The sequence below is a fragment of the Pithys albifrons genome, chromosome 13, assembly GCF_047495875.1.
Source record: "Pithys albifrons albifrons isolate INPA30051 chromosome 13, PitAlb_v1, whole genome shotgun sequence".
NCBI lineage: Eukaryota > Metazoa > Chordata > Aves > Passeriformes > Thamnophilidae > Pithys > Pithys albifrons.
In genome coordinates, this window is record NC_092470.1 from 1,328,144 (window position 1) to 1,355,902 (window position 27,759).

The window sequence follows — 27,759 nt, forward strand, 5'->3', positions numbered from 1 at the left end:
ACATTAGCACAAAGCACACCTCTGACTGCAGGCATTTAAAGATCAACAAGGGCTGAAAAAGCTTTTAAGATCCAGTGAAACCAGGAAAACAACCACATTGCCTTTCAGTGTCAGTTTAGATTGCCTTCTTATGAGTGCAGCTATTTCAGGTACAGAGTGCTTGGTGGTTTGGGTCTTGTTTTGCGAGGAAAGTGTTCCCCAGAAAACATCTGTTCCTTTCACCTGCAAACCGCAATGTGCTGTGAGGAGGCAGCGCTGCAGCCACAGAGACCCAGGGGGAGGAAGGAAATCTGGCTCCAAGGGATGAGCCTGGGTTTCTGAAACATGGTATCAAGAAGAGCACTTAAAAGGAGTGAATGCTTTTAGAGCACAGATACACCGCAAGTTGGGCAGGGCAGGTTGCTTGGAAGCTTCACCTTCTGGACTGCTGATACTGTTTCTTAGCAGCAATGTTTGCCTTCTGCTCAGAACTGCAACAGGAATCTGTTATTTTGGGTTTTTTTCACAACAGTAACACATCCTGCTTTTCTATAAAGTAACACAGAATGCCACTGTCATCTGCAGCATCTAAAACCTGTATGTGCAATAGGGCTCCTCTTTCCCTTCTGTGGTCACATCGTTTTTAACTTGCTGTTACTGAGGTTCAGCTGTAGCTCCTGTGTATGTACTGCAAGTGTGGTACTACAGCCCTGACTGGTAACACTCTTTAGAGTAGGTTAGAGTAACTCTTCATTCATTCAAAATTTTATAAAAAGAAATTATCTTAGAAGCAGGGAAGTACACATTAAAATGGTACGTGGTGCCTCCCTTTCTGAAGTGCCACCACGGGGAAGGAGGCAGCTCAGAGGTGTAAGTTGTCTGTGCTGTGCCCTTGGTTCAGCCAGTCAGGATAAATTCAAGGTCTGTCCTTGTGCCCTGTGCAGGAGGGGAGGGTCCTGCTGACCAGGGAAAGGTCACTGTCTGCACAACTGGTCAGCCCCATGCCAGTGCCTGGGAAGATCACAGAGCACATTCCCATTGGAACCCAGAATGCCTCATTCCCAGGCAGGTGGTGCAAGGAACTGTGACAAATGATAGTCCAGTGCCTGTGCTGGCTGTGGCCATGGGGTGGATGGGTGTTCAGTGCATCTTGGTCTTTGGCCTAACCCCACAGAGCAGGTGGTGCTCTGGGCACGCAGGGCAGAGCAGAGCCTTCCATGGGATGGAATTCAACTATTTACTGATGTGAACTGTCTTCTCACGGCTGCCTCTCTGTCCTTTCAGAGGATGACATGAATAACTACATCAGCCGATACTACAACGAGCCCAGCAGTGGTGAGTTCTGCCTGAAAGCAGGAGGGTGAACTGTGTTTGCCTGGCACTGTGTGCTGCCAGCCAGGTGAGGCTGAGCAGGGCTGTTCATCTGCCCTGGAAATGAAACCCACCAGAGCCTCATGGAAGTGTGTCCCAACAGGAACTCTCTAAAGGCTGAAGGGCCCCAAGGTTGCTCCTGCTGAAGGCACTCAGTATAGTTTGGAGATCTGGAGAGGTTAATTGCCCCTAGCCTGGCTGTGCAGCCCCCAGAGCAGTTCAAATGGACCCGAGAATGAACAGCACAGACAAAACAAATGAAGAGAAAAGCAGTGGGGAGACAGCTTAGCCCACCCCCACGCTGGGAGCCTTTCAGAAAGGTTAAACTGAGCAGTAAGAAACCTCAGCAGCCAGCAGGGTCTGTGACCTGAGGGCAGCCTTCAGATGGATGTCCCCTGGCAGGAGTCCCACAGGCACGGGGGGACGACCCTGCCCAGCCCCACTCTGGCAGGGGAGGAGCAGGAGCTCACAGGGGTAGCGGGGGCTACAGGTGGGGGCAGGAGCTACAGGGGGAGAGCAGGGGCTACAGGGAGGGAGAAGGAACTCCAGGGGGGGAGCAAGAGCTGCACAGGGGGAGCAGGAGCTACATGGGGGTAGCAGGAGCTCACAGGGGCATCAGGAGCTATGTGGGTGGGACCAAGAGCTCACAGGAGGAGCAGAAGCTCCACACGGTGCACTCTGAGGCGAGGGGCTCCAGCCTGTGCAGGGGCCCTGTGGCCCTGCTGTGCAGCTCAGCCCAGCTGGGGCTGGCAGAGGAAAGAGGCTGAGCAGGCAGCTTTGCCATGCAGGGGAGCAGGGCTGGGCAGGTGCAGGTGTGCCCACCCACCGTGTGGCTATTAAATTGGGGGGGTGGGGGTGGGTGTGTATAGGCTATAGAGATATAGACAGATAGATAGATAGATAGATAGATAGATAGATAGATAGATAGATAGATAGATAGATAGATAGATAGATATCATGTGTGTTTAAGCATTACAGCATGTTAAATATATGTATCTCCATATATGCATCCCCATATATAAACAGGGTTATAGGAAAAAAAGGGGGGTGTGTGCCTGCATATATACATGTACATAGAATATTTACAAGATAGGTGTATATGTGGGGGTATGAGTGTATATGTATACGTATATTTATTTTTATATATATTAGTATAATGTCTTACATGTGTTTATCCCATATATTCATCCATATATGTAGTATGCCTACACAGTGAAATACAGGCATAGATATATTTATCTATATAAGGATGTGTCTGTGTATATACATATTATATATAAAGTGTACACATATAAATCTATAATGTTACATATATCCCACACATATGCACACAAATCTAATATACATATATCTATAAAGATGTATGTAACATACATATCTTTGTACATATGAATGATGTATCCTATGTGTCTCCAGACATACACACATTCCCATATTTGTGTCTATGTGAGCACATTTATTTACTTACAAAGATATGTGTGACTTTTTTATATGAACATATACATATATATCTTTATATACAGATAAAGATGTGCAAGAGGCTGTGTCTGTGTACACAGATATTTTATTAAAATATATTAACTATATTAAATATATAAAGTCTGTGTAAAGGAGAGATGATCTGAACACTTGTGTATATAATTACAGAAATACACGTATGTATCTATGTGTAATGTATTTCTATTCCCATGTACACATCCACACCCCTGGAGGCAGCTGCAGTACAACTGCCCAGTATGTAACACAACAGGCACAGGACGTACCTGAAGCATGAGCAGAACCTGTGAGTGGCTGTGCCCAGGGATGGCACACAGCAGGACCTGGGCAGGTGGCACAGCTGGGCTTGGCCACACCTCCTGGGGCTCAGCAGGGCCAAGGGCCAGGGCTGCCCCTGGGCTGGGCAATCCGAGCCCTGGCACAGGGACTGAGAGCAGCCTGAGGACAAGGACAAGGACAAGGACAAGGACAAGGACAAGGACAAGGACAAGGACAAGGACAAGGACCTGGCGGTGCTGGGGGACAGGGAGCTCGATGTGACCCAGCCTCGCCCCTGCTCCGCTCAGGAGAGGCCCCACCTGCAGAGCTGCCCCCAGCCCACGGGCCCCAACAGCACAAGCATGTGGAGCTGCTGGAGGAGTTCAGAGGAGGCCATGGAGATGCTCCAGGGCTGGAGCCCCTCTGCTCTGGAGCCAGGCTGAGGGTGAGGGAGGGCAGGCCCTGGCACAGAGTGCCCAGGGAAGCTGTGGCTGCCCCACCCCTGGCAGTGTCCAAGGCCAGGTTGGACAGGGCTTGGAGCAACCTGTGCTAGTGGAAGGTGTCCATGCCCATGGCAGGGAGTGGGACAAGATGAGCTTTAAGGTCCCTTCCAACCCAGACCATTCTAGGTCTCTGTGTATGTGTATATTGTATACATGTACATGCCTGTAAATGTATCCCAGCACTGATACCCCTGAGGAGACATCCAGGCTTGCTGAAGGGAGCTCCTCTGTATCTATTTAGAGAATATGCATTTGAGAATGTTTCCATATGTTTCTATATATTTAGAGATCTGTAAAGGTGGTTGTGCATGATTGTGTCTATACACATATATTTGTATGTATCAGATGAATGTGTATGCATTTATAGCTGTATCATGTCTCTATATGCACATAGGTACATGGGTAGATATGGCTGTGTGTGTATACACTGGTAAGTCTGTGTAGAGATGCTTAAGGTGGGGAATATGTGTATCCCATATATATGGGGATAAATAAACACATATTTACATATAGATGTGAGAGAAACTGCATATACGTATTTTAAATTTCTTGTAACAAAATACATGTGACTATGTGTTTTTTAATATGAATAGCATATTTTACAAATAATGTGGATCTATCTCTGTGTGTAGGTGTATGTGAGTGCATAGAGATATTTAGAAAAGTGTGTGTGAGACTGCATATACATATCTTTGTAATCTTTATCATGTATGTGGTATTATGTGTATATTTTATATCTGAACTATATGTGTTTGTGTTTATATGAATATAGAGGTACATGGTATTTTATATATAGGTATATCCCTGTATCTCTGTGTGTGTATAATCAAACCTGTTTATGTGTGTATATGCAAAGACAGATCTCTGTGTAGTTACACAGGTATTTTATATATGTAAAGATATATATAGAGATAAATATAGATATAGATATGGGTAGGTATGTGAGCGACCCTACATACACATATATAAGAGAACAAGTGTATATAAAGACAAATGTATTATATAAAATGTGTGTACACATGTAGATATATTAGGAAGGGCAAACTTATATGCAGAGAGGTTTACTCTATAAATATGGATGTGTCTATATAAAGCTGAGTGTAGGGATATATAAAGTCTGTATGTGTGAGAGAGAAAGCCTGTGTAGCCACCCACACCCAAATTATACAACCTTGTTTAAAAAGGTACATGCAAGCACCTAAGAGGTATAAAGTACTGTCTTTATGTGTGTATCTCCTGTCTATACAGGACTACATATATAGAGATGTATGAATGTCAGTGTAGGTGTATGTGTGGGTAAGAAAAGGAGGCAAAGGTGTGAGGGACCCTGTCTGTGTACATGTGTACACAGTATTATACACGTGTGTTCATGTATGTCCCTATATATACATTCCACATGTGTATACAGAGATACAGACATATAAATATGTAAGCAAAATATATACACATTATGTACCATATATGGGGCAGGTACATACATGCACATGGATGTGTGTGTAATAATTTATAAGTACAGTAGGTGTTAAGTGTAGTGTGGATGTGACTGTGCTCAAGTATAATGCATTATATATGTGTACTATATATGCATTCCCTGTGTATGTACACACAAGAGATATATATAATTCTGTATATATGGCAGAGAGGAGGTATGGACACGTGTATTCTAAAGACAGAAAATTGTATGTGTTTCAAAGGAGTGTGATGTATTATATGCATCAAACACCCACATGTCCATATGTCTGTGTGCTGTATTGTATAGGGGACTCTTCACACACACACAGAGTCCCATATCTGTAGAACAATGATGTATATTTAAAGGGGAGGGGGTGTGGGTGTGTGTGTGTGTGTATATATACATATATATAGTGTGTGTACACATATATACAGGCATATCCTAGTTACTCATAGCTGTGTATATCCCTTGGTATTCTCCCCCATTATACAGATAAGGATAAAGATATTTGTATCTGTGTGTATGTGTTCATATGTAGGTACAATGTATATTTTTATCTGTATGTGTGTGTGTATGTGGATAGATGGATAAACAGACTGACATGCACCCATAACTTTTTTCTATGTATATATATTTATCAGTTGAGGGGATATAATATATTAATATATTCTATGTGGAGGTCACATATGCACACATATATTCCACACACATTTATGGAGAAATCTAGAGATAAAAATTATGTGTATAAAAAAGGGAGGGGGCAGAGAGGCTGCATTTATATACCCATGTATTATACAGAATATGTATCTGCATATAGATACAGACAGACAGCATTACTTGTAAATTTCTCTCTATATACATCTATCCCTGTAATACACTTGAAGATCTATAAACAAGTGCATTGGTGTCTGTGTGTGTACACACACACACAGATATATATGTATAATATATGTATGATATGTATTACATACAACATAGCTGTGTCTCTGTGTGCTTGTGTGTTTAAATGTAGCTGTACTGTATATTCCTACAGATATGCACACACACACACACTACATATATATTTTTTCCCCCAATTCCCCATGTTTGTATACACAGTTGAGAAGTATATGCATTTATACAGAGAGGGAAGTGTGTTTATGATAATTATATGTAATTAAAGAAGGGACTACACAGCATATATATGTGTATTTTTATAGATATAAAATTCATATATTTTTGGAAGACTATGTACTACTATGTATGTATATATGTAATGTATAATATGCATATAGTCCCCATATCTGTATGGATACATCTATATAGGTATAGATTATGTGTATATAAAATGGGGGGGAGCAGGTGAGGTGAGACTCTGCATATACACATGTAGGTATATGTATATATAGAGAGACACATACTCTGTATACACACCTGTGTCCTGCAATACACTTGTGTGCACACATGTTTATGTACTGTATTATACAGAGATGTATTCTCTATAAAATGGTGTATGTATATAATTTAAAGGATGTAGAAAGGTTGGAGGTGTCACATATAGATACAATGTGTTTTATATCATATTTTATTTGATACACACGTTATATATGTATATCCCTGTATATACATTCCAGATTTACAAATACACACCACATGTAAATATTTACATACAAAAATAAGTGTACATGTGTGTAAGTGTATATATTCTATTTAAAGGGTGATAATTATGTTTTTAAAGGGGAGGATGACAACTATGTACCATATACGTGTATGTATATATAAAAAGTATCTGTACATACCTATTTATAGGTCTAATATATCACTTAGGGGCTCATATGTATACACACAGCAACAGCTCTTTCCACATCTATATGACTATATATAAAGATTATGTGTATATCAAACAAGGTGGTTGAGAGACTGTGCATATACAAAGGATGTGTGTGTCCACACACATGCATAGGGAGAGGCATGTGGTAATATAGAGATGTACATCCTGCTATATCCATCCCCATAATATACTTGGAAAGCTATAAAAAGGTACATGTATGTGCATGTGTGTATATATATGAAATTTTGAAGTCTGTTAAGGGGGAGTGCTCATGTATAGGCATAATGTGTTCTCTGTATCCCTTTAAGTACATTCCCCAGCTACACACAGTGAGAAATATAAGTATTTATCTATAAAGTATACGTGTGTGTGAGAACACTTGTGTTCTATTTATAGATAATTGTATGTTTTTAAAGGAGGGGGCCATGGCTATGTATCGTATGTATATATGTTATATATGGGTACCTTTATAGATAAATCTATATATAAGAATTATATGTGTGTATGTGTGACAGGAGACACACACATACATTGTAGAAAACAAGCACATACATATATAGAGAGAGGTAGGTATACAGTATTACTTACATAGGTATGTTCATCCCCTTTACAGACATGGTACTGGATATAAAGACAGGCACCTACACATGTGTATAGGAATCACTGCATAAAGGCAGCAGGAGGTGTGTTTGTATATGATCTATTACATATGTCTCTATATGTGTTTCTATATGCGGGTTGTGCAGATTTTGTTTTATGATAAGCAATTGTACATATTTCAGTGGGCCCTACCTATTGTGTTTAGCAAAAGGTCTGTGTGTAACATATGCTACACTGGGCTCACACAGATACAGACATAATTCCTCATCTATATATGAAGATCATGTGTATATCAATTGTGTGAGTGTGTGAGACAGCACATACACACCTCTATTGTATGTAATGTATGTGTGTGCTGACATGTATGCACAGGTATGTGGCATTATGTTTAGCTGTGTGTCCTTGTATATACAGCCCCAGCTATCAATAGGGAGGTACACACACCTTTTATGGGTCTGTATCTCTGCATGTGAAACATAAAAACAGTCTACATACAGCAGGGGTGTTAATGTACAGGTGTGGTGTGTGTGTATAGATGTGTATCCCTACAGATACACATCAAACCAGCTGGGGAGTGGGTGTGCTTCCATTCTGTTCCAACAGTCACAGGCATTTAAAGGGAGGGCCTATGGCCTACAGGTGTGTGTGGACTGACTGTGTACATGTGCACATAGAATGGATTATAGACACAGTTCCTTATACATACATACATACCCCTTATCTATCTACAAGAATAAACCCAGAGATGTTCGTGTGTGCCAGTCCATACACACTAGTATATATGTAACAGTGTAAGTTACAGCTGTGTATGCCTCCACATCTGTTTCCCCTATTTATTTATAGATTTTCTATAGTAAAGGGGTGTGTTGGTGTTACTGTATTCCCTTTGAGACAGACAGGCAGTTCCATGGATTAAAGGGGGACTGTGTATGTGGTGTCTCAAATAGCTCTGTGTACACGGCCATACGTCAGTGTATAGGTAGCTTCATATATAGACAGACACATGCACACATCTGCATTTCCCCCCTACCCCGTGCTGTGCTTTCAGCTCTGTTTGCTGTTCCTGCAGACAGCGCCGTGCCCGAGGCCGCCCTCTGCGTGGTCACCACGGCCGCCATCGACGTGCACCGGCCCAACCTCTCGTCGGAGCTGTTCGCGGTGGAGGTGCCGCTGCGCCTGGGCAGCACGGGCACGTCGGGCAGCATCACGTCGGGCAGCGCGTCGCGCTCCACGGCCAGCTCGGGCACGCAGGGCTGCAGCGAGAGCAGCCACACGCTGGGCTCGTCCCCGGACTGCAGCACGACGGGCGACGAGCCGGGGCGGCCGCGCGTGGCACACGCCGTGGTGCAGGAGCTGCTCTCGTCGCTGTCGGAGGAGGCCTGCCTGGCGCAGAAGGGGCTGGATCCCGTCAACCTGAAGCTGCCCAGCCCTGCGGGCTCGGCGGGCGCCAGCCCCGACCTGGGCCACCGAGTCAGCGTCTACAACCGCAGGAACCAGGACAGCCTCGACGTCTTCCAGCTCAAGCCACTCCTCGACTGCCCGCAGGGGGCCCCGACGATCGAGGAGAAGTACGGGGCGCTGGGGCCACCGGAGCCACGGCTGGGCAGGGTGCCCGAGGCGTAGGGACAGCCGGGGCAGCGGGGACTCCTGCGGGGACACTCGCCACGCTGGGGCACGAGGCTGCCACGGGCGACGTGGCAGTGCTGGAGGCAACCAGGGCGAGGCCAGCGACGCCTCTGCTCACCAGTGCCCAGGGTACGTGATCCACCTGCCCTGCCACCAGCTCTGCGCCAGCTGGGACCTGCGGGGACTGTCTGGGAACAATGGACCTTCCAGGAGTCTTAGGCTGACATGGACCCACAGTGCCTGGTAGGGGACAACAGACTATGCCTGGGAACACTGTGGAACTTCGACCAGTCCAGGGCCAGCACAGCCCCACAGTGCTTGGGGGCAAGACAGAGCTGCTGGACAGCTTGGGCCCAGCCTGGCCCCCCACCTGGCCCCACCAAGGGGCTGAGCATGGCTGGGATGGGCGTGGAGATGGGAATAAATACTGACAAACACATGCTGCCTCCTGCCTTGTATCCCTCTTCCATTCTTTCTCCACTCTTCCCTTCCTTTCTTCTTACCTGCCTTCCCTGTCTTCCTTTCTTCCACCCCACCACTCCATGTGCCATCCAACTGACCATACAAAGAAAAGAAAAAAGCCAAAATCCCAACACCAGTGACCCCACCTCTTTCCAGTACAATCCTTTATTTGTCCTTACTCCACAGTGCAGGGTCCATCACCAGCACTCACTTCTTCTTCAGGAGCTCCGTCATCTCTGGCACCGCCTGCAAACACCAGTGCCAGGGTAGTGCATCTGCCCCCTCTGACCCCTCCAACTCGCCCTGTGCAGTAACAACACTGCAATTACACCCCCCACCCACCACACCACTCCAGGGGCTGTGGGTCACCCCAGCTCACAGCACTCCCCACTTCTCTCCTGCTGAATAAAGCCTCTTAATAATTTAAGAGAGCTACATTTCCATTAGGTGGAAATAATGCATTCGTACAAAATTTATTAAGGAAATTGTCTACATGGTGTTTCTTCAGAATGTGACTCTGTCTGTGGCTTACAGAGAGGCCCGTGCTCACCACGGAGCCAGTGGGCAGCATTTCAGGAACGGCATTAAGTGCTGGCAGAGGCTCTGCCCACGCTCCCACCAGTCACACGTGTGGCACACGGACAGTCACACACATGAGCTGCAGCACTTGGACAGGGGCTGGCCCACAGTTCCAGAGGGAACTGCAAGCTCCTCCTGGGCATCAGTCAGTGAGGCAGCAAGCCCTAGGCAGGAAGAAGCACTCCTCCTGCCAACTCTCGACTTCCAAACTTTATGAAGCTTAAAAACACATCCAACAAGCACCTCAATGCAGTTTCCCAAAATGATTCACACTCAGGAAACCAGAATGGAGGCAGGCTGGCAGTGACACCCCCACCCCCAACACACAACAGCTTCTACACTGAATTTTGAGTGTGAAAATAAAAAATCTATAAAGCAAATTCTTTACCAACAACCCAAAGCAAACACCCTCACACAGACATCATTAAACACTCATTTGATTGTATTGTGTAAGCTCCTGCCAGCTCTCCCACAGTTATCCAGCACATCCAATTTAGCCTCACCTGAAATAAGTCTGCCACCAGTCCATAGTCTGCCACTTGGAAAATTGGAGCTTCTGGATCCTTGTTAATAGCAACAATGGTCTGCAAGCAAAGGTAAAGCACCATGTGAATTTATGTAGTGATTAACCTCTGGGGCTGGATTACAGTGCCAGGTTTTATCCAGGAAAGACAAGCTTTAATCTTTCCAAGGCGCCAGAAGCAGAAGGTAAGTGTCAGAGCATTTAATATTTTCCCTTTCCATCTCAAAGACCCTACCACCACCCAAAAAAACCCAAAGACCCCACCCCCTCAAAAAAACACCTCTCCTTTCCCTGTTCTCCACATCCATCAGGGCTCTCCTTTCCTGTTGAAAAGCCTAGAAAAAAATTACTACAAAGGATTATCTGCATGTTCTAAGCCATCCCATTACAGAGCTAACTCAGCAGCAGTTGCAACAAGCACAATAAAGCCCTGCCCAAAGGCCTCTGTACTTACTATGGGACATAACATTTAGTTTGTCAGGCCATAGAAAATGGCACATGACAAATCCCAACACAATGATCCAGAAAGTGTCTTGGTTTAAACTGCCATACAAGTAAATCAACCTGTAACTGTCTGTGACAGCTTCCAGCAAAATAACCACGGTGGGTGTCCACATCAAGATCTACAACAGGAGGGGGAGCACTTCATAAAGGAAGGGAAAAGAATCTTAAAAAAACCCAGCAGCTCCTAGAGGGAGCAGAGCCCAAAGCACAGCACTCCAGTCCTGCCTGCCCACCTAAACCCTGATAGGAGGCACCAAGTCCCTGGGACACTTCTAACCCAACAGGCAGCTGGGGCACACCTGGGCCATGCCCAGGGAGCACACCAGGTGCCTGGTTTAGTCTCTCCACTGAAAGTACCTGACCAGCAAAATCAATGGCTCACAGCACAGGTCTAGTGGCAAAACCTCAGAAGTTTACAAATCCTGTGATTTTAGGCCCACAGAGATGTTATGTCTCCACTGGTCCTTTGTACCCTGTAAAGGACCCACCCTGTGTGCAGCAGGCAGTGCCCCCAGCAGAGCTGCCCCTGCCCTCTGGCCCTGCACGTCCTGGTGCAATGCTGCCCTTAGATGTGTCTCCCTACACGTTACTGGTTTTACTGCAGTTACCCCTGTCGGCAAAGACAAACCTCCCCTGCCAAGCCACAGTGCAGGAAGCCGAGCCAGGCTGACCCCCAAGGACGTTGTCAAGACCTTCTCTGCCCCCACCAAGGCCCTGCCCCGTCTTGCAGAGCCATCCCCAGGGGCTGATGCCAAGGCCAGCAGTTGGTGCCATCGCAGGGGCTGCCAGCTCTGTCCTCGGCACAACACCCCTTGCTGGCAAACCTGTCTGAAGCTTCAGTTTGGCAGCGTGGGCCTCCCTCTGCCTCCTTGAGCTGGAGTACTTTTTAGTAAGATTTGGTTCCCAACCCCATTGCTAACTCAGACTTCAAACAGCAAGAGCATCACCTTGCCCATAACAGAAGTTTGGGAGTTAATCACTCAGGAAGAAAATACGCAGTAACTGTCTCATGAGGGAATGAGAAATAAGAAAGCAACAATGATTCTCCAGGTCTCCTCAAAAGCTGCATTTTCTACCTTGTTGTAAAGAACAAATAAATTATACATTTCACTTGGTAGAAAGCATCTGACTGCTTTGGAAAACGTATCCTGCAGTGTCCAAGTTCACAGTGCTAATTCAGAGTGCTGAGGGAGGGTGGGGGACTCCCAGGGCTGCAGAATTCTGTGCTTGTCAAAGCTGGATCTGCTCCATAACTACCCCACCTGTTTGCTTCAGCAGACAGAATACATTCCAAACACAAATGACTAAATCTGAATTTTACAACACACACATTTGTATACACTAGAAAAACTGTGAGATATGGGAGAAACAGAAGTGTTAATTATGCATCTCATATTGACAAATTTAATCTGTCCTTATTTCCTATAGGAAAACATCTCAAAGTATCAAATGTGGCACTGGAAAAGCTGGCTTTGCTATTACAGTTCAGGACAACAGTACTGCTCAATACTTTCATATGAAAGGAAATTTTGGCACTTCAAGTAAGAGGTTCCCAGTGTTGCTGGCAGTCTTAACTGAGGTAAGACAGGAGATAAACACAAACAGCATCAGATCAAGCCTTAAGCAGCTTTAAATAACCAGTTCTCAGCCAGTGGCTGCTGCTCATCCCACCTGCCCATCTCCTCGCTCACAGTTGCAGACTGGACACCTGGAAACAAAGACTGCTGTGATGCTGTGGCCCACAGCACCCACAGATCCCAGGGGCTGTGGCAGTCCAGGAGCAGTGCTGCTCTCACTCTCCACTGCCTGTCCCCATCACTGCCCTGCAGCAGGAGACCCTGCAGCAACACTGTTCCCACTGGGACCAGTAAGAATCCAGGGCCAGATACTGGTGCTCACACTCCTCAACAGCCACCCTAAGCCCTGCCCATCATTCACCCTTACATTTCACATTGAGGTTGTTTTTTCTCTACTATAAACTACTGCAAACACCACTTCAGTCTCTGCTTTCAGAAGGCTGAAGCCCCAAATACAGCTTACTTAGACTTTCCTCAAAAACAATTAAAGAAAACATGGGGAAAAATTTTAAGAAAGCAGAGATCATCCTACCACACAGGATGGTTTGTGAGGACAGTTATCAGTCACAAACTCACTGGTCTGTCCCTGATTGAATACAAGAAACTACCTGCAAAGTTTTGCAACCCTTTTCCTCAGTTTTATACACTATTCAAAGTTCTGGCTTTGTTAACTTCATACCCTGGAAACAGGAAAAAAACACATATCCTCTTTTTAAAACTCCTGTGGGGAGGCAGGACAACCTTCAGTTTTTGATGTCTGGCATTGGATAGTATCAATCAGCAGGTAACTCTGCTCCTCTTTCCTAACACTGCACTGTGGATCAAACTGGCAATTCCAATTTTGGATTATTTGCCTTGGCAACTAATGAGTTAAAGCTTTTAAAGTTTTACTGCCATTTTATAATAGGTTTCCATTTGAATGGCTAAATGCAGGAATGTCAGAGACATCTTTTACTTTATGGAATAGTAAGTTCATAATTCAAATTGCACATTGTTATGCATGAATTAATATGTCATACTCTGGAATAAAGGCAAATGGAAGTATTGTATAGAATTCAGACATACATGGTTTGGGTTGGGTGGGTTTTCTTTAAACAAAGTCAATTAGCTGCTTCTACTTAGCACTCTGGGTTGTGGTGCAAAGGTTTTTCTACTATGTGGGATGTTTTGCTACTGTATCTTTTGTCAAAGTGTGTTTTAAAGCAGCAGAGATATTGTCAATTTTAACATTAAAGTTGGAAAACCATCTAAAAGCACCGATGCAAAAGCAAGAAAGTAATTTCCTTCCACAGAAATCTTTCCAAGCACAACCACCTTCATTTACCTTGCTATCTTTCATTCCAGCCAAGTGTTGGATTGCTCCAGATATTCCCACAGCAATATAAAGTTCCTAGAAGAAAACAAGAGAGGCATTTTTGGTACCCACAACACATTTTCAGTAAGTTCTCACAAACCTTATGCAAAATCAATTCCAAGCAGCAGTTTCTACATTACAGTAGTTTTCAATACCAATGGTGAGTGGTTCCCTTCCCCACCTGAGGATGGAATGTAAGTACAAAAGGAGAATTCCAATCTGCAAAGACAGATGAGGAAAAAAATTGAAACAGTCTGCTTGAAAACCCTCTGACATTGCTCAGCTGGAGGACGGGGCAGTCCATGTTACCTGTGACCCTGGAGAGCCCCAACACCAACGTTCAGCAACAGAACCCACAAGGGGCTAAGACAGTTGCCTGAAGAGCCAGCCAAGGCTTCAGGTAAAGGCTCAGAGAGGCTTCAAAGACAGAACAGACAAAGCTGAAATTCAGCTGTTTACACCTTGAAAAGGCCTCCCCTAGGGCAGGATAAAGCACTTCAGACACCCAAGTGGCTGGTGCACTGTACACTTGCAGGCTCTGTTCTCACCCCACCCCTCCAGGGCCAGTGCCCCGAGGTTTCCCTCCCCTGGCACCCCCCACTGCCCCTGGGGCAGTACAGAAGTGCTGCCCAGGCACCCCACCATGGAGCACATCTTCACACTTTGGGGCTCCTGGTTCACAGCTCCAGAGTCTTACATTAAAAATAGATTAAAATGTATAGGCAAACAGATCTGTATTTACTGTTTCATTCACAGGCTGAAAGCCATCCATTCTGTATCTGCCCAAAATCAAGATTATTTCAGCTTCCTGACAGTTCTCCCACCATCACCAGTCCAAGCAGCAGTCAGAGCACGACTGTTCAGCTAACCAGAATTACAGAAGAAAATCAAAGAAAGTGCTTTTCACCAACTCATCCAATAAAAAGAACTAACACACACAAGTAGTTAAGGGCTCATCTTGCCTAAACCAATTAAAAGATGGTACTTTACACATTATTAGAAAAGACACAACCTCCAATACTAACAATTTCTCTTTTAAAAATATCAAGACTAGTCCATATTTAAGAACATATAAATCTAATGCAAGAAATTATTTTGGGGGCCAGGGAGGGTAAGAGAGTCAAAAAATCAGTGCAACAGTTCTGCCATACAGGCCTGAGAGTCATTATAGCAATTAAAGAAATATCATCACCTTCTGATGTTTCTACAGCTACAGATTTCACCCATTAATACTGGGGGGTTTTGTTAGGAATAGATAAATAAAATCTATGAAGTTTTTCCATACTTTCACACAAAAGCTCTCTCCTGTAAAAACTGAAGGGGGGGGGGGGAAACAGAGCACAAATAAAGTATTTCCTATCAAAAAGGCTTCTTCAGAAATTGAAACAGAATTTAGTCCATGTATTTCCACAAAACCACACAGCTGTTGAACACACTCAAACTCCTCAGCCTCTGCAGGTTTTTACAGAGTGGATTAATACTGAAGGTCAATCCATTTTAACCACAGCTGCAAAGTAACATAATATGTCCATATAAGAACTCATGGTAAGAATGTAATATTTTAATTATATCAAATAAAAGAACAGATGTTCCAGGAGAAATTATTCTAACATCATACTGTCTTTAATACAAGCTCTCTTTAAAGACACATTACTGTAATTTAATTTTTTTTAGAGCAATTCATTAAGGGCCAGTCATGCAGACTACTAGACACTCTTATCAGTCTGCTTAACATTGTGAAGTTCAGTCTTTGGAAAGAATCCAGCTAACCAGGAGCCAGATGCCTATGAATATATTCTATTAAAACATCTAGGAAAGACAAGGATGTTTCATTAAGAGGACATTTGTAAATCACCAGGCTTGTCTAAGAATCATTTATTATGCATCTAAGCCATGCCCTTCTGGGTTCTGTGCTTTTGGCTCCCTGTTCTGACAACTGGTCCCTTCAGTTGGCTCTGGCATGATGGGAGATCCCTCAGCAACGTTCTCACCCACACAACACACAGCACAGGATGGCACTTCTCAAAGGTTCTGCACTGTAAAGAGACTGGGCTGCTTAGATACTAATTCCAATCTACAGTTCAGTAGGAGGGACACAAAGGCCCCACAAGGTCTGAACAATAAAGATTCAGGTCTGCTCAGTGTTCCCCAGAAGCGAATTGAGAGTCATCCAGAGATATCAAAGGACTGAGAAGTTCAAATCTCCAAGTTATTTTGAGTGATACCCTTGCTTTGATGTTCTCCCTGAAATCCCTCACTCCTGTCACACCATTTGCAGGGTCCTGTCATTTCTCCCATGTCACTGCAGCCCAAGCACCTGAGCAAGAGGGGGAGGAAGGGCAGATGGGTAGCACAGAGCAGTGTCCCTCCAGCTGCACAGGGGACACTCCTGCCCTCCCAGAGGGCACAGCCAGGGCTGGAAGGAGTGCTCAGTTTAGTCTTTTAAAAGCTCATCTGGGCAGGAGCCCCATGCCAAGGCACAGACCAGCACAGAGCAGGGTCTGCATCACACCTCTCAGGGGCCAGAGGCAGCTCTGCACCAACTTCAAGCTCCAGCTTTCTGAACCCTGGAAGCTGCTCTGATTGCTGCTATCAGGTGGCTGAGCCACAATTACAGGCACTTACATCTAAATCCAGGGCATGGAGTGGTGTTTAGCAGCTCCCTGGTGCTGTCACAGGCAGGTTTTCACTGAAGGGCTGCTGCCAGCACTGGGCCACGTGAGAATGGGTAACACAACAGCACAGAGATTCCACACCAACAAGGTGCACTGCACTGGCTGATAGAAATGAACTTCCAAAAGCAACTGAAGTCAAGGAAAGGGGAAGTTCTGGTGGTATAAAGGGCATGGCATCAGATTAGACAACTGTCTAGCCTCACAGTAACTTCATTTCACACAGGAAATAAGTACTGCACATGCATCACAATCATGCCACAATTTTTTTATGAAGTAGTTGGCAGACATCAGCACAGGGAAAGGGACAGCAGAGAAGGAGCTGATGGTAAGGAAGAGCACAATGGAGGGGACACACAGCACAGGAAGCTGAATGGACCAAACAGCCCAAGAGCAGAGGGCAAGGAGGAACCATCAGGAGGTACAGACACTTTGGATGTACATCAGTAGTGGGCAGATGTGGAGGTGGGGGCACCACACCCACGAGGCTTCCCAAAAGGGCTACAGCAGCAGCCCAGGGTGGTTCTGCCAGAAAACTGGCACACAGACCAAAAGTGATTTCCTCTGGCCACACAATACCCCACAAGACTTCAGGGGCAGCCAGGACCCTGACAGAGACCCCCAAGTTTGTAAGCACAGATTTCCATCACAACCACTCTAAAAAGAAACACAACTCCAACTCCCAAATTTATCCTATTCAAAGACAAGATTCCAAATCAAGAACCCAGCTTCTCTGTTGCTAGTTATTCATTTAGCCTTACAGTTTTTCAACAAAAACAACCTTGGTATGTTTTGCAGAGTCATTGCATGGTAGCCATTAAAATGAAAAAGTCCCCCTTAGCCATTCCCTAAACTCTATTTCTGCTTCAAACACACCCAGCTTACACACTGGCAGCTACTGCATGTCCATGAGACTTCATGTGCAGCAATGTGCCCTCCTGGCTCCAGAGTCCAGACAGCCACTTACACACCTGGGTAAATGCACAGCAGAGCTGTATGTGGATTATTATAATTACCAATAGACCAATGCAGTTGTTCTCCTATGCATACAGACCCTTCCAATTATTCACAGAATAACTTGTGGCATATGATATTTCTTAATTTATATTAGGAGAATATTTAAATGTGCCTTAGGCTGCCTTGGGGCAGCTAAGGGACATTTGCTCAAGAGAACTACGAGCACAGTTTTTACTGCAGCAGTGCCTTGAGTGCTGCTGTGCCAGCCCTCAGTGCAGCCACAGGTGCACCACAAGCTGAGGTAGTTGCTCTGCAAGCATGTCAGCAGCTCCTATTGATTTTTCTGACAATTGCTGAATTATGCTGAAAACCTCCAGCACACATCCATTTATCATCCTACCAATGGCATGCTTTTAAACAGGCCAGTTTAATACACCCCTCTGGCACACACACTCTTTTTAAAGGCAGCACAGATATTTTATTTTCTTTGCAAGAGTGAAAGGACAATGAAATTACAAAGAAATCTTTGTGCTTTGTACAAGAGATTCCCTACAACTACAAGGTATTAAGCCCATAAAGTATTTTCTGGCTTGACACTGTATATCAAGCGATTCTCCAGCATGGACTGCTCTGATGCAGCTGAGCATCTTCCACTCAAGGAGCACACATCACTCTACAGCCCAGCTCCAGTTTCCTTTTCCCTTTAAGAGCCTTTGATCAGCCATGCTGTGTAATTACTCCTAAGCATGGTTAGGGTGTCTGCTGGAGTGCAGGGCCATACAGCAATTCTTTTTGCTCTCCAGGGAAAAGCACATCAATTGCTTTCAGCTAAATGCACTCACATATGAATATTTTAGTACAATTTAATGTTTCTGCACCAACCCCAAAGGAGCAGAGCATCAATTTGTGAACATAGTTTTCTTGGAGTTAAAAGCTACACTGGATAATGCAGGATGAAAGGGGTTGTCAATCCTCAGCTTTTTAGCAACTCAGAGAAACACAGACTGTAAATTCAGTCCCAGCTGCACACAAACAACTCTCTAAAGTTTGCCACTATAAAGCTACTTTTCCACAATGTGAATTATCAGAGCAGATATTCCAGCACCAGTTTCCCAAGCGTGGCCAGTTTTCCCAGTGCTATTCCCACCTAACAGCCTCCACCACTGAGACAATGCAAAGTGCACCCACAAACCTCATGTCCAGTAACACATTCCTACAAAGCACCAAGCTGAGGGTAGGAGAAATTACACACTGTGGGTTTGAAGAGAAACTTTGGTATCTCAATATTCCCTTCTATGTGCAACAAATTAGGAAGTAATTAGGATCTTATCATTGATAAGCAAGGAGTAGAAGTTTTTGAATTGAGTACAGGCAAGATGAGAGAAGTGACACTTCTCAGGAAGGCAAGGGAATTAATTAGTTCTTTCTGGTTGTTAGCAATTTTAGAGAACAAAGAAGAACAAAAATCCTGGAATAGAATATGCCTTGTTTCACTTTCCCCAGGCTTCCTCACAAGAGAGTGAAGGGAAACAGCAGACAAGCAAACCTGAGCAAGCAAAGGATCCCCAGGAAAGCATGGGAAGTAACACAAATATCAGCATCCAATTACTATGCAAAGGAATGAGGGGCCACCCAGGGATTTGAGAACAAAACCAAACCAGGGTAGGTGACATGTTTGATGGCTTTGCCACCAAATACAAAGAAATACAAAATACAGGCATTATGTAAGTTATGTGATACTGTGCTACCCTCAAAGCAAGGTGGTGACTGCTAAGTGCTAAAGAAGCCACTCAGTGCAGTGAAAGGGATGCCTGGCAAAATCCTGGGGACACAGAGAAGCTCAGGCAGCATCCCACCCTCCTGTAGCAGAGGTGAACAAGAACTCCACTGTTCTGCCACAGCTTTGGTGTCTTTCAACTGAACCAACATCTCACCCCAGCATCTTACCTGAAGCTGCTGCCACTCTCTCTTTTTCCCTCATTATTACTGTCACTCCTGGCAGTTGTAACTCTGCCTCCCCTTTGAGGTTCCTGCAACCCAGGGCAGCCAGAGACCCTCCAGCAGGACACTGAGGCTGAGGCAGTGAAGCCAAGCAGTTTAGTCCTGACAATCATATCAGAACCACACTGGATTCCCACCTGCCCTCCCCACCCGAGGCTCCTCAGCCCTCACACCTGCCTCCTGTGCAATCAGACCACAGCTCCAGTACAGTCATTTCATCCACTGTCAATTACTGCTACATCACATTTCCTAACTTGGGCCTTCCTGAGTTCTCCATCTCAGTTTCTTGGCATCTGTTAGAACGTTGAGCCCAGGGTTCAAAGTAACAACACAGCAGCAACTGAACACATTAAAACAAAACCAAAAAGAAAAAAAGGTGTTCTGCCAGGTAGGAAAACCTACAAAGAAAACTAAAGCACTTATGGAACTAGACCCTGAAAGAACAGAGACTTCAACAGAGGAAAATAAATTAAATTTTAAAAGAGTGAACATTTAAACTCTGAAGAGATTAAATTAGAAAAAGGCCTTTCAGGCAGCAGCAGATCCTCCACAAGGTCAGAGGATGACAAAATAAACAGACTAAAATCACACACACTTGCCAAAAAAACCTCTTGGTGCCACTGAGGTTCTGGCTGTTTTCTGAAGGCAAGAGCTGAGAGTGAGATAATCCCAGTACAGCTCCATCTTCCTTCACAAGCTGAAGGGATAATGTAATTAATCAGAGCAGGACAAGGGCAAACCTGGGAAACCACAGAACAGTTTGGGTGTCCAAGGACAGGTGTCTCATGGCATTGCAGACTGGAGGATTTCTCAGCTGGATCAGAACTTTTTTTGCTTAACTATCAGACAAATTACACAAATTTCTGAGAAGGATTACATACTACTTTGCATGTTAGAAAAGTCACTAATTACACAATAATTAGGTAAGAAAAGCTAATACTGAACTAATAAATGAAGCATTCATGTTCCATTTACAAAAGTTTTAAGTAACTGAAAAAACATTTTTACTTTCTTTCTTCTCTCCCCTTTTGCTCATTTCTTTCTTTTTTTGTGAACATGAGAGAAAGAACTAGGAAGATTTTTATGTGAAAAGTAACACCCATGACTATTTGAAATTTCTTATCTGGAGATATCAGTTACTCTGGGATGGTGGTGGGAGGCTTGATTTGTGCAGGGAATTTAGTTAATTTTCTAACTGGATATACTTAACTAATAGTAGACAGTCATGGCATGGAAATTTTTATCCAAAATCAGCTACTCTGAATATTCTTACAAGGGCTTTTTCCTTAAAACAGGAACTACATACAGTGCTTAATCTGAGAACCAAATTTCATTTTTCTGCAGAACACCTGCATCTAAGTGGAAAATAAGTGGAAAATAACTGACTTCTAATTTTATAAAGATGCTAAAATGGTTGTCACTGTTTAAAGATTGAATATACTAAACTGATTTTTTCATTAGGAAGGTAACATTTTATATTTTAATATATCTACTTAGCCTAAAAGTTTCCTTCCTTCCACCTCATCAAATAAGACAAATTGGCCTTCTCTTTTGTAAGACAGAATGTTCATATAGAAGCTGCAATCACCTAAAGTTAACAGGTTGGAAAAAGCCACAAACAGAAGCAAAAATAATACACTGAATATTTTAACAACTGGAATAAAATTGTACAAGAGAAGAATTACCAAAGATCCAGTCAAACCCCAACAATATGCACAAATACAACCAGGAACAAACCCCCAAAGCTCAGCGAACTTTGGGAGAGCAGATGTAGAACCAGGTCTCAAACAGAGAGAAGGTGAGACCTGTACTCCTTAATTAACTGCATTCTTCCATCACTTAAGTAAAATGAACTACAGTTGTTCCATGAGTGGCAGTGTGTTCCTTCATTAACACATCAGGATCTGGGGCAGTGCTGTGGCTGGGAGGGTCTCGTGCCCTGTGACACTGTCCAGGCTGCACCTTAAACCTGAAGCCAGTCACAGGATTACTGAAGGACCAATGACCAAAATTCCCCTTTTTCCCCCAAATGTACAACCAAAGGCACAGGGGAAGAATTCAGCAGACCTGAGAGATTATCTTCCTGCCCAGTGATGGGCACAAACACTCCCCAGCAGTCAGAGAGAAAAAGCAGTGCAAGCAGCTCCCTCTTCCTGAGCCTGTAACTAACCCTTCTCCCCCTGCAGCTTCAAAACTGACCCAATTCCAGAGTCCTTTAACAACAATGCATTCCAGTCCTCCACTGAGACTGGGCAAGGGGCTATTAATAGAAGGGTAAGAGCATGCACGGAGATACTTTCCCATCAGAAAGGAACAGCTGCACAGGAGAGCAGGCAGGGCTCACACTACAACAGTTTTCCATATCCAAGACTCTTCCCCTGCTTCAAACCCTCACCCAGGAGGGCACTGTGTCAGCTGGAGTCCAAAACTGAACACAAACCTCAGGTCTCAGCGAATGTAACTGCCCAAAGGACAAACCTGCTTTGCAGTTCTCCAGACAGAACACCACAAGCTCTCCCTGAACTGCTGGTACCAAGCACATCTCACACAGGAAAAAAGCAGCACCTTCTGAGAACTGTTACAACAGCCAGTGTCACCCTGACCTGACCAGAAAAAGCTCAGTTCTACTCCTTCCAGTCAACTCTATCTCCTGTTGCACAGAATAATTTCCCAGTTAAAGCATGAGAAGGGTAGTGAAGCAGAATTAGGAATGTTCAAGAATTTGCTGCTTTCAATTGCCTCATATTTAAGATACCTACCCAGCACATGAAAAAATTAATTCTAGTCACAACTTTGTGGGCTTAGTATCAATTAAATCTGCCATTTTTATTACCATTAACCTATAATATTGTCTATACTTCTAAACCACTGTAAGCTGTCTTTGCATGTATTTTAAGATCCAGATGAAATATCCAAACAAACGGAAAGAAAAGACATAAAATTTTCAGCATTCTGCACAACTCACTGTTTAATAAATATGTTAAGATGGGAGATGAGAAAAAAATGCATCAGCCTTCTGACAAACATCACACAATTGTGCCAGTTTGGATCATTTGTGGACACAGCAGGTAAACATTCCCAACTGACTGATGGCTGTCCTAACAACCCTCTGAGCATGACAATGACGACACTGATGTGACCTGTGGTGGGCTGTGTGTTCTTGACTTTCACATGTCACTATGGGCCATCTGTGGCAAAATACAGCACTGCAGCTTCACCAACAACCAGAACTTTTTGTTTCAACATAATTGTTTATATGCCCTTGACTCTGGAAAGAATGCTCATTGTTAAGCCTTGAGACACAAACCAGAGCTGAGCTGTCTTCAAATTAGTATTCTCCATCTCATTAATGGATATTTGGGTATGGGAGAACTAAGGATGGTCAGCCTCATCTCATGCCCTTTCAAAATACACATTTAAATGGCACTTGGCTTACAGCCTGGTAAGCAGAAAGAGTTGGGGTTGCATTTATATTCTGCAGAGCCTCAGAATTCCCTTGCACAGCAGAGTTTAATGTCACTGCTATCAATACTGCAGAAGGACACACTGCAAACAGGCAGACCTTATCAATGGGTGTACTTGTCAGAAGCTGTTTTTGTAGCAGTTGGTTATCACACAGATTTACAGGTTATTTACACCAGCACACCCAGAAGGAGCTCTGCTTGGCCCCGCAGGGGTGTCCTCAGATGGCTTCTGATGAGGACTTGAACAAAGCAGCAAACATCCTCATCCACAACTGAAGACAGAAGAAATCAGAAGCACAACACGTCCTGTTCCAGAAAAACCCAGCAGGCAGAACTGACAACAGACTCCAGGAACCACCAAGTTCCTGTCTTTGATACCCAAGTATTGCTCCACCCTGTTATGGGTTTAGCCAGGTGGGCCTAAACTTAGGTTTTAAAGTTCAGCTAGGCCTAGGATTGTCAGCTGATTTGAGCTGGGCTGAGCTAGCTCACAGCTGACTCCTTCCAGCCAATAATATTGTATTCCATACCATACTACATCATCTCAAAGGGTGTAAAATCCAGTGTGTGGGAGTGGCTTAGTTAGTTCCACCATGGCTGCACTAAGAGGAGGACATCTGGCAGCTCCCCTACTATGCTGGGCCCTGCTCCTGTTGCCTCTGCTTGCATTTTGTTTGCATTCAGGGAAGTAGAAATATTTTGTTGTTATACTTTCTCTTTCTTGCTGAGTGTCTGTTGGAGTGCTTATGAATTTAGAAGTAATGGGCTTTGTATTAATTGGGGAGTGGGAAGCTATTCCTTGTTATATATATGTAACTTGTGTAAGTGTGTGTTATATTGTAGTTCTCTCTTAGTTTTCTCTTTTCTGTATAAATACATGTAGCTAGTTTCAGCATAAACCTGGTTTTGAGGGTTTTTCTTTTCTCTCCCTCTTCTTTTCCCTTAGCTGGTGGGGGGAGGAGGAACCCTCTTCACTCTGTCCTGGACAGTTGGCATATTGCCAGCTCAACCCAGGACATACCCTGATGGATGAATTATTAGAAAAATACTGGTCATGGTTTGAATTTCTTGAATTTGCAGGTCTTAATGACAGAAAGGCAAAACTTTTCATATCCTACCAAAGCTTTGGACAGTTTTTTAGTATTACTTAAATTATTACAGTTCAGTAAATGCAGCACTTGACAAGTTTCTCTGCTGAGTTCCAGCTCATTCTTTCTTTGTGGTCTCAAGTAAAAAAGTTGCTCCTTGGTGCCTTCTGCTGCCATACACAAATAACTGCTTACCAAGAGGCTCAGCCTTTACTCTGCTGTGTAGCTCAGAGTACCCTGACAGACTGGCACACCTGTCCCTGTCCTTGGCCACAATTCCCTTCTCATGGCCACCCCATCACACCTCAGAATGTGCCAGTGCACACTCCACCCACACTGAGAGGAGCTACAGCTGTACCTTCTTATCTACAAACACCTGAGGGTGCTTTTATCTGTCCACTGCTCTCCTCAGGCCATAAACAACAGTGAAAGGAGTCTCAGACCTCTAAATGACAGAAAACCCCACATAGATACAAAAAGACACAGAAATCAGTACCCTGTGACACCCCAACACAGAAATAGCAGAAAAAGATGTGCAGCAGATTATTTCCAATATTAAGCCACTCATTAGAGTATGTCCTCCTTGGTATTCCACTCAACAGTGGCCAACCTGAAGATTGTTTCTCTGAAACTTCTTGCACTTTGGTATCTTACAGAAATTTTGCTTAGACTGCAATAATCCAGTTATGGCTACTGGGAGTTTTTAAAAAACCCAGAACACACAATGCCAGAGATCAAGCCATGGATCGACAGAATTTCAAGTTTCTGTTGGCAATGGCATCTTTTAGCATATCAATGCTGGCTGCTAGAAAGGTAGAAATGTTCAGCACAGGCAGCTGTGAAAAGCCCCTCATGGAGGAGCCCTGACAAAGCCATGGCAGGACACCTGAGGCTGACCCAAAGGAGAGATCTCCCTCACAGCCTGCTTGTGTCATCCTGTAAATGCACAGCCCAGTGCCAGCACTGCAGCAGGTGCCCAAGGCTGTCCTGCTGGGCTCAGTATGCAGCCTCAGCTCAACCCTAAGTGTGTGCTCTGAAGGCAAATGCGTGCCAGCAAACCCCACAGCTCTGTCAGAGAGACATTTCCATACTTACTGGGGCCACTATCTTGCCCGTCTGTCCCACTTGCAAGTCGTTGGGAACAAAGCCAGCGTCAACAGCTGCACGGGAAGCTCCAACTGCAGGAAAGAAAATATTTCCAGTGTTTTCTTTTCAAATATTAGCCAGCCAAATTTCTATCACCATAAAAGCACATGGATTTTACTGAAGAGTCCCACACTCCAAGGGCACGTATTTAGAAACTTCCCTCTTAAAAGCTCTTATGGTAATCCTTCTCCATACCACTAGCTAAAAACTTTCAAATACTGAGTGCTAATGCACTTCACAAGCAACAGGAAATCCTTATTCCCAGCACCAAAGGGCCATATATTTAAAACCAAGGATTTCAGTCTGGCACATTTCCATTAATTTTTCTTGTTGCTTTGTCAAGAGGATTTTCCCATAAATGCCTTCCCAAAATGTTCCTTTAAGTCTGAATAGAACATATGTGCCCTCTTGTATTGTTGTGAATGCCAGAAGTCAGGCATGGTAAAAAAATATCAAAGTAAACTCAAAAACACCATATGGACATTTAATTAACGAAGACACCAATTTAAAAACAAAGCCAGTCATGTAAACCTGTATACACTTGTGAAAGTTAGAATTAACAGAGTTAAAAGGTTAAGCAGTTACTCCTGCTCCCCCAGCCTTTACATAAAGTACTTTGCTGAAACATTGTCTGTGGTGGTTTTCCCCATCAATACAAAAGCACTGCAAAAGGACAGAGTGACTCCAACTACACGGAATAAATGGGATTCTGTAAGGGAGTGATATAAAAGGACACAGGAAGAAAGTATCAGTTCTTCAGAGTGAGCTAAGGCCACTTTCTGCTTGCAAGCTTCTGTTCCAGAGACTTGAGAAGGACAGGGAATATTGCAATATTGCAGGCTAGTATTTTGCTGCATACATGTTGACAACACTATCTATTACTGAGCTAAGAGGATTTTAAGAGTTTGTTTGACAGAGACTTCAGCTGAACACTGGTTTTAATGTGACATTTTTAAATACAGTAAACAGGGTTACACAGAAACAGAGGAACACACAAGTTTACCTGCAGCGTGCAACTGATCTGCAAGGTCATACAACAACTTAAAATTTTCACCACTCTTCAAGCCTCTCCCTTAAAAGTTAGGAACAAAAAAAAAAAAAATCAACAAAGAATAACACAACATGCTTTAACATTCTTTTATTGCCTGTGTGAAGTTCCTGTACGAGTGTCTGCGTTTGCAAACACTCAAAGATACCCTTGCAAAGCGTATTTTTGGATACATTCCTAACCAGTATTTAATATTTGGAGATTTAGCTTCTGTCTTTGTGATTAATATTTTATGCATAAACCAACACCACTCTTGTTCCCCTCCTGCACACAGCACCACCCATGATTCTCCAAAATCAGGAAAATAGCTCTTTTTTACTAATTTGTGCTCCCTCTGCTGGCTTTAGGAACAAAACTCTGTAGTGGGATAACTAAGGAATCATTTTAGCCACAGGCATACAGTAGAAATCACAGTCCATCACTTGATACCCAAGGAGCAGGCTACAAACATAATGGGGTTTAAAATCACTAAAACCACTACAGAATAATGTTTAGACTGCCTGCAATAATTAGCAGTAATTTTAAGCGTGCCAGATTTCAATCTAAAAACACTTCACATTGCTAAAATTTTAAAGGTACTCACCAAATCTGACTGTTCTTACAAAGCCTACCAGCACATGTTAAACTCATGCTCTCCCTCTCCACAAACCACACATGCTGAGCATGGTCCCCTATGCCACATTGCAGAATTACATCATAATGCCTTTTTTTTTTTAATGTATCACATTACAGTGTTCTGTAAGCAAGAGGTGCTTCAATGCAACATCAGACAGTTCAACATTATGCACTCACCCCCCGACACCACCACTTTGGCACTGGTGAGCTCCGGGCGGTCGCTCTTCGTCACCTTCTGCTCAATCCATTCCGAGAGACCCACGGGTGGTGGAGGGGTCACTGCATTCAGCAATGAACAAAAGGGCCCACAAGAAAAATGAGAAAGCAAGTATTGAAAAGCTTGGAAATCTGAGCTTCAACTCAGCTCAAAGTTCACTCCGGAACCGACTCTGCCGCCACTCTCAGCACTTGCTCTGTGGCTCTGAGTGACAGGCCTCGCTCACCACTTGTGCTTGAGTAACCTGCAGGAGACTGCACTAAAATAAAGTTCCACTGTGTAAATGTCACACACTGACAGAACCTCAGCACAACAAGTGTGCTTCTTACCAAGACAGGCAAACAAGTCCATCAGGGATGCACTGACAGTGATACACTCATCGTAACATTTCTTTTCTAACATCCACAGGCATTAGGAAATTTGGGATGGGTTCACAGGCAGGCACTACATGACAA

General features: G+C 44.1%; 2 protein-coding genes across 3 annotated transcripts in view; one reads left to right on the forward strand and one right to left on the reverse strand.

Annotated features, from left to right (window-relative positions):
• The window catches only part of TMEM266 (transmembrane protein 266), an 85,324-nt gene extending 75,700 nt beyond the window's left edge, over window positions 1-9,624 (forward strand). The window contains exons 12-13 of one of the 2 annotated variants that reach the window (XM_071568143.1): window positions 1,264-1,314; window positions 8,541-9,624. In XM_071568143.1, coding sequence (XP_071424244.1) covers window positions 1,264-1,314; window positions 8,541-9,094 — 605 coding nt within the window. In that variant the 3' untranslated portion in view covers window positions 9,095-9,624. The remainder of the gene's footprint in view (window positions 1-1,263; window positions 1,315-8,540) is intronic. The other variant, XM_071568144.1, reaches the window with a different exon arrangement.
• An 81-nt stretch (window positions 9,625-9,705) lies between these two features.
• Window positions 9,706-27,759, reverse strand: part of ETFA (electron transfer flavoprotein subunit alpha) — a 32,052-nt gene continuing 13,998 nt past the window's right edge. The window contains exons 7-12 of the mRNA XM_071568145.1: window positions 27,265-27,366; window positions 26,428-26,496; window positions 25,374-25,456; window positions 14,067-14,132; window positions 10,642-10,722; window positions 9,706-9,805 (exon numbers count right to left, since the gene is read on the reverse strand). Of these exons, the coding sequence (XP_071424246.1) occupies window positions 9,767-9,805; window positions 10,642-10,722; window positions 14,067-14,132; window positions 25,374-25,456; window positions 26,428-26,496; window positions 27,265-27,366 (440 nt within the window). The 3' untranslated portion in view covers window positions 9,706-9,766. The remainder of the gene's footprint in view (window positions 9,806-10,641; window positions 10,723-14,066; window positions 14,133-25,373; window positions 25,457-26,427; window positions 26,497-27,264; window positions 27,367-27,759) is intronic.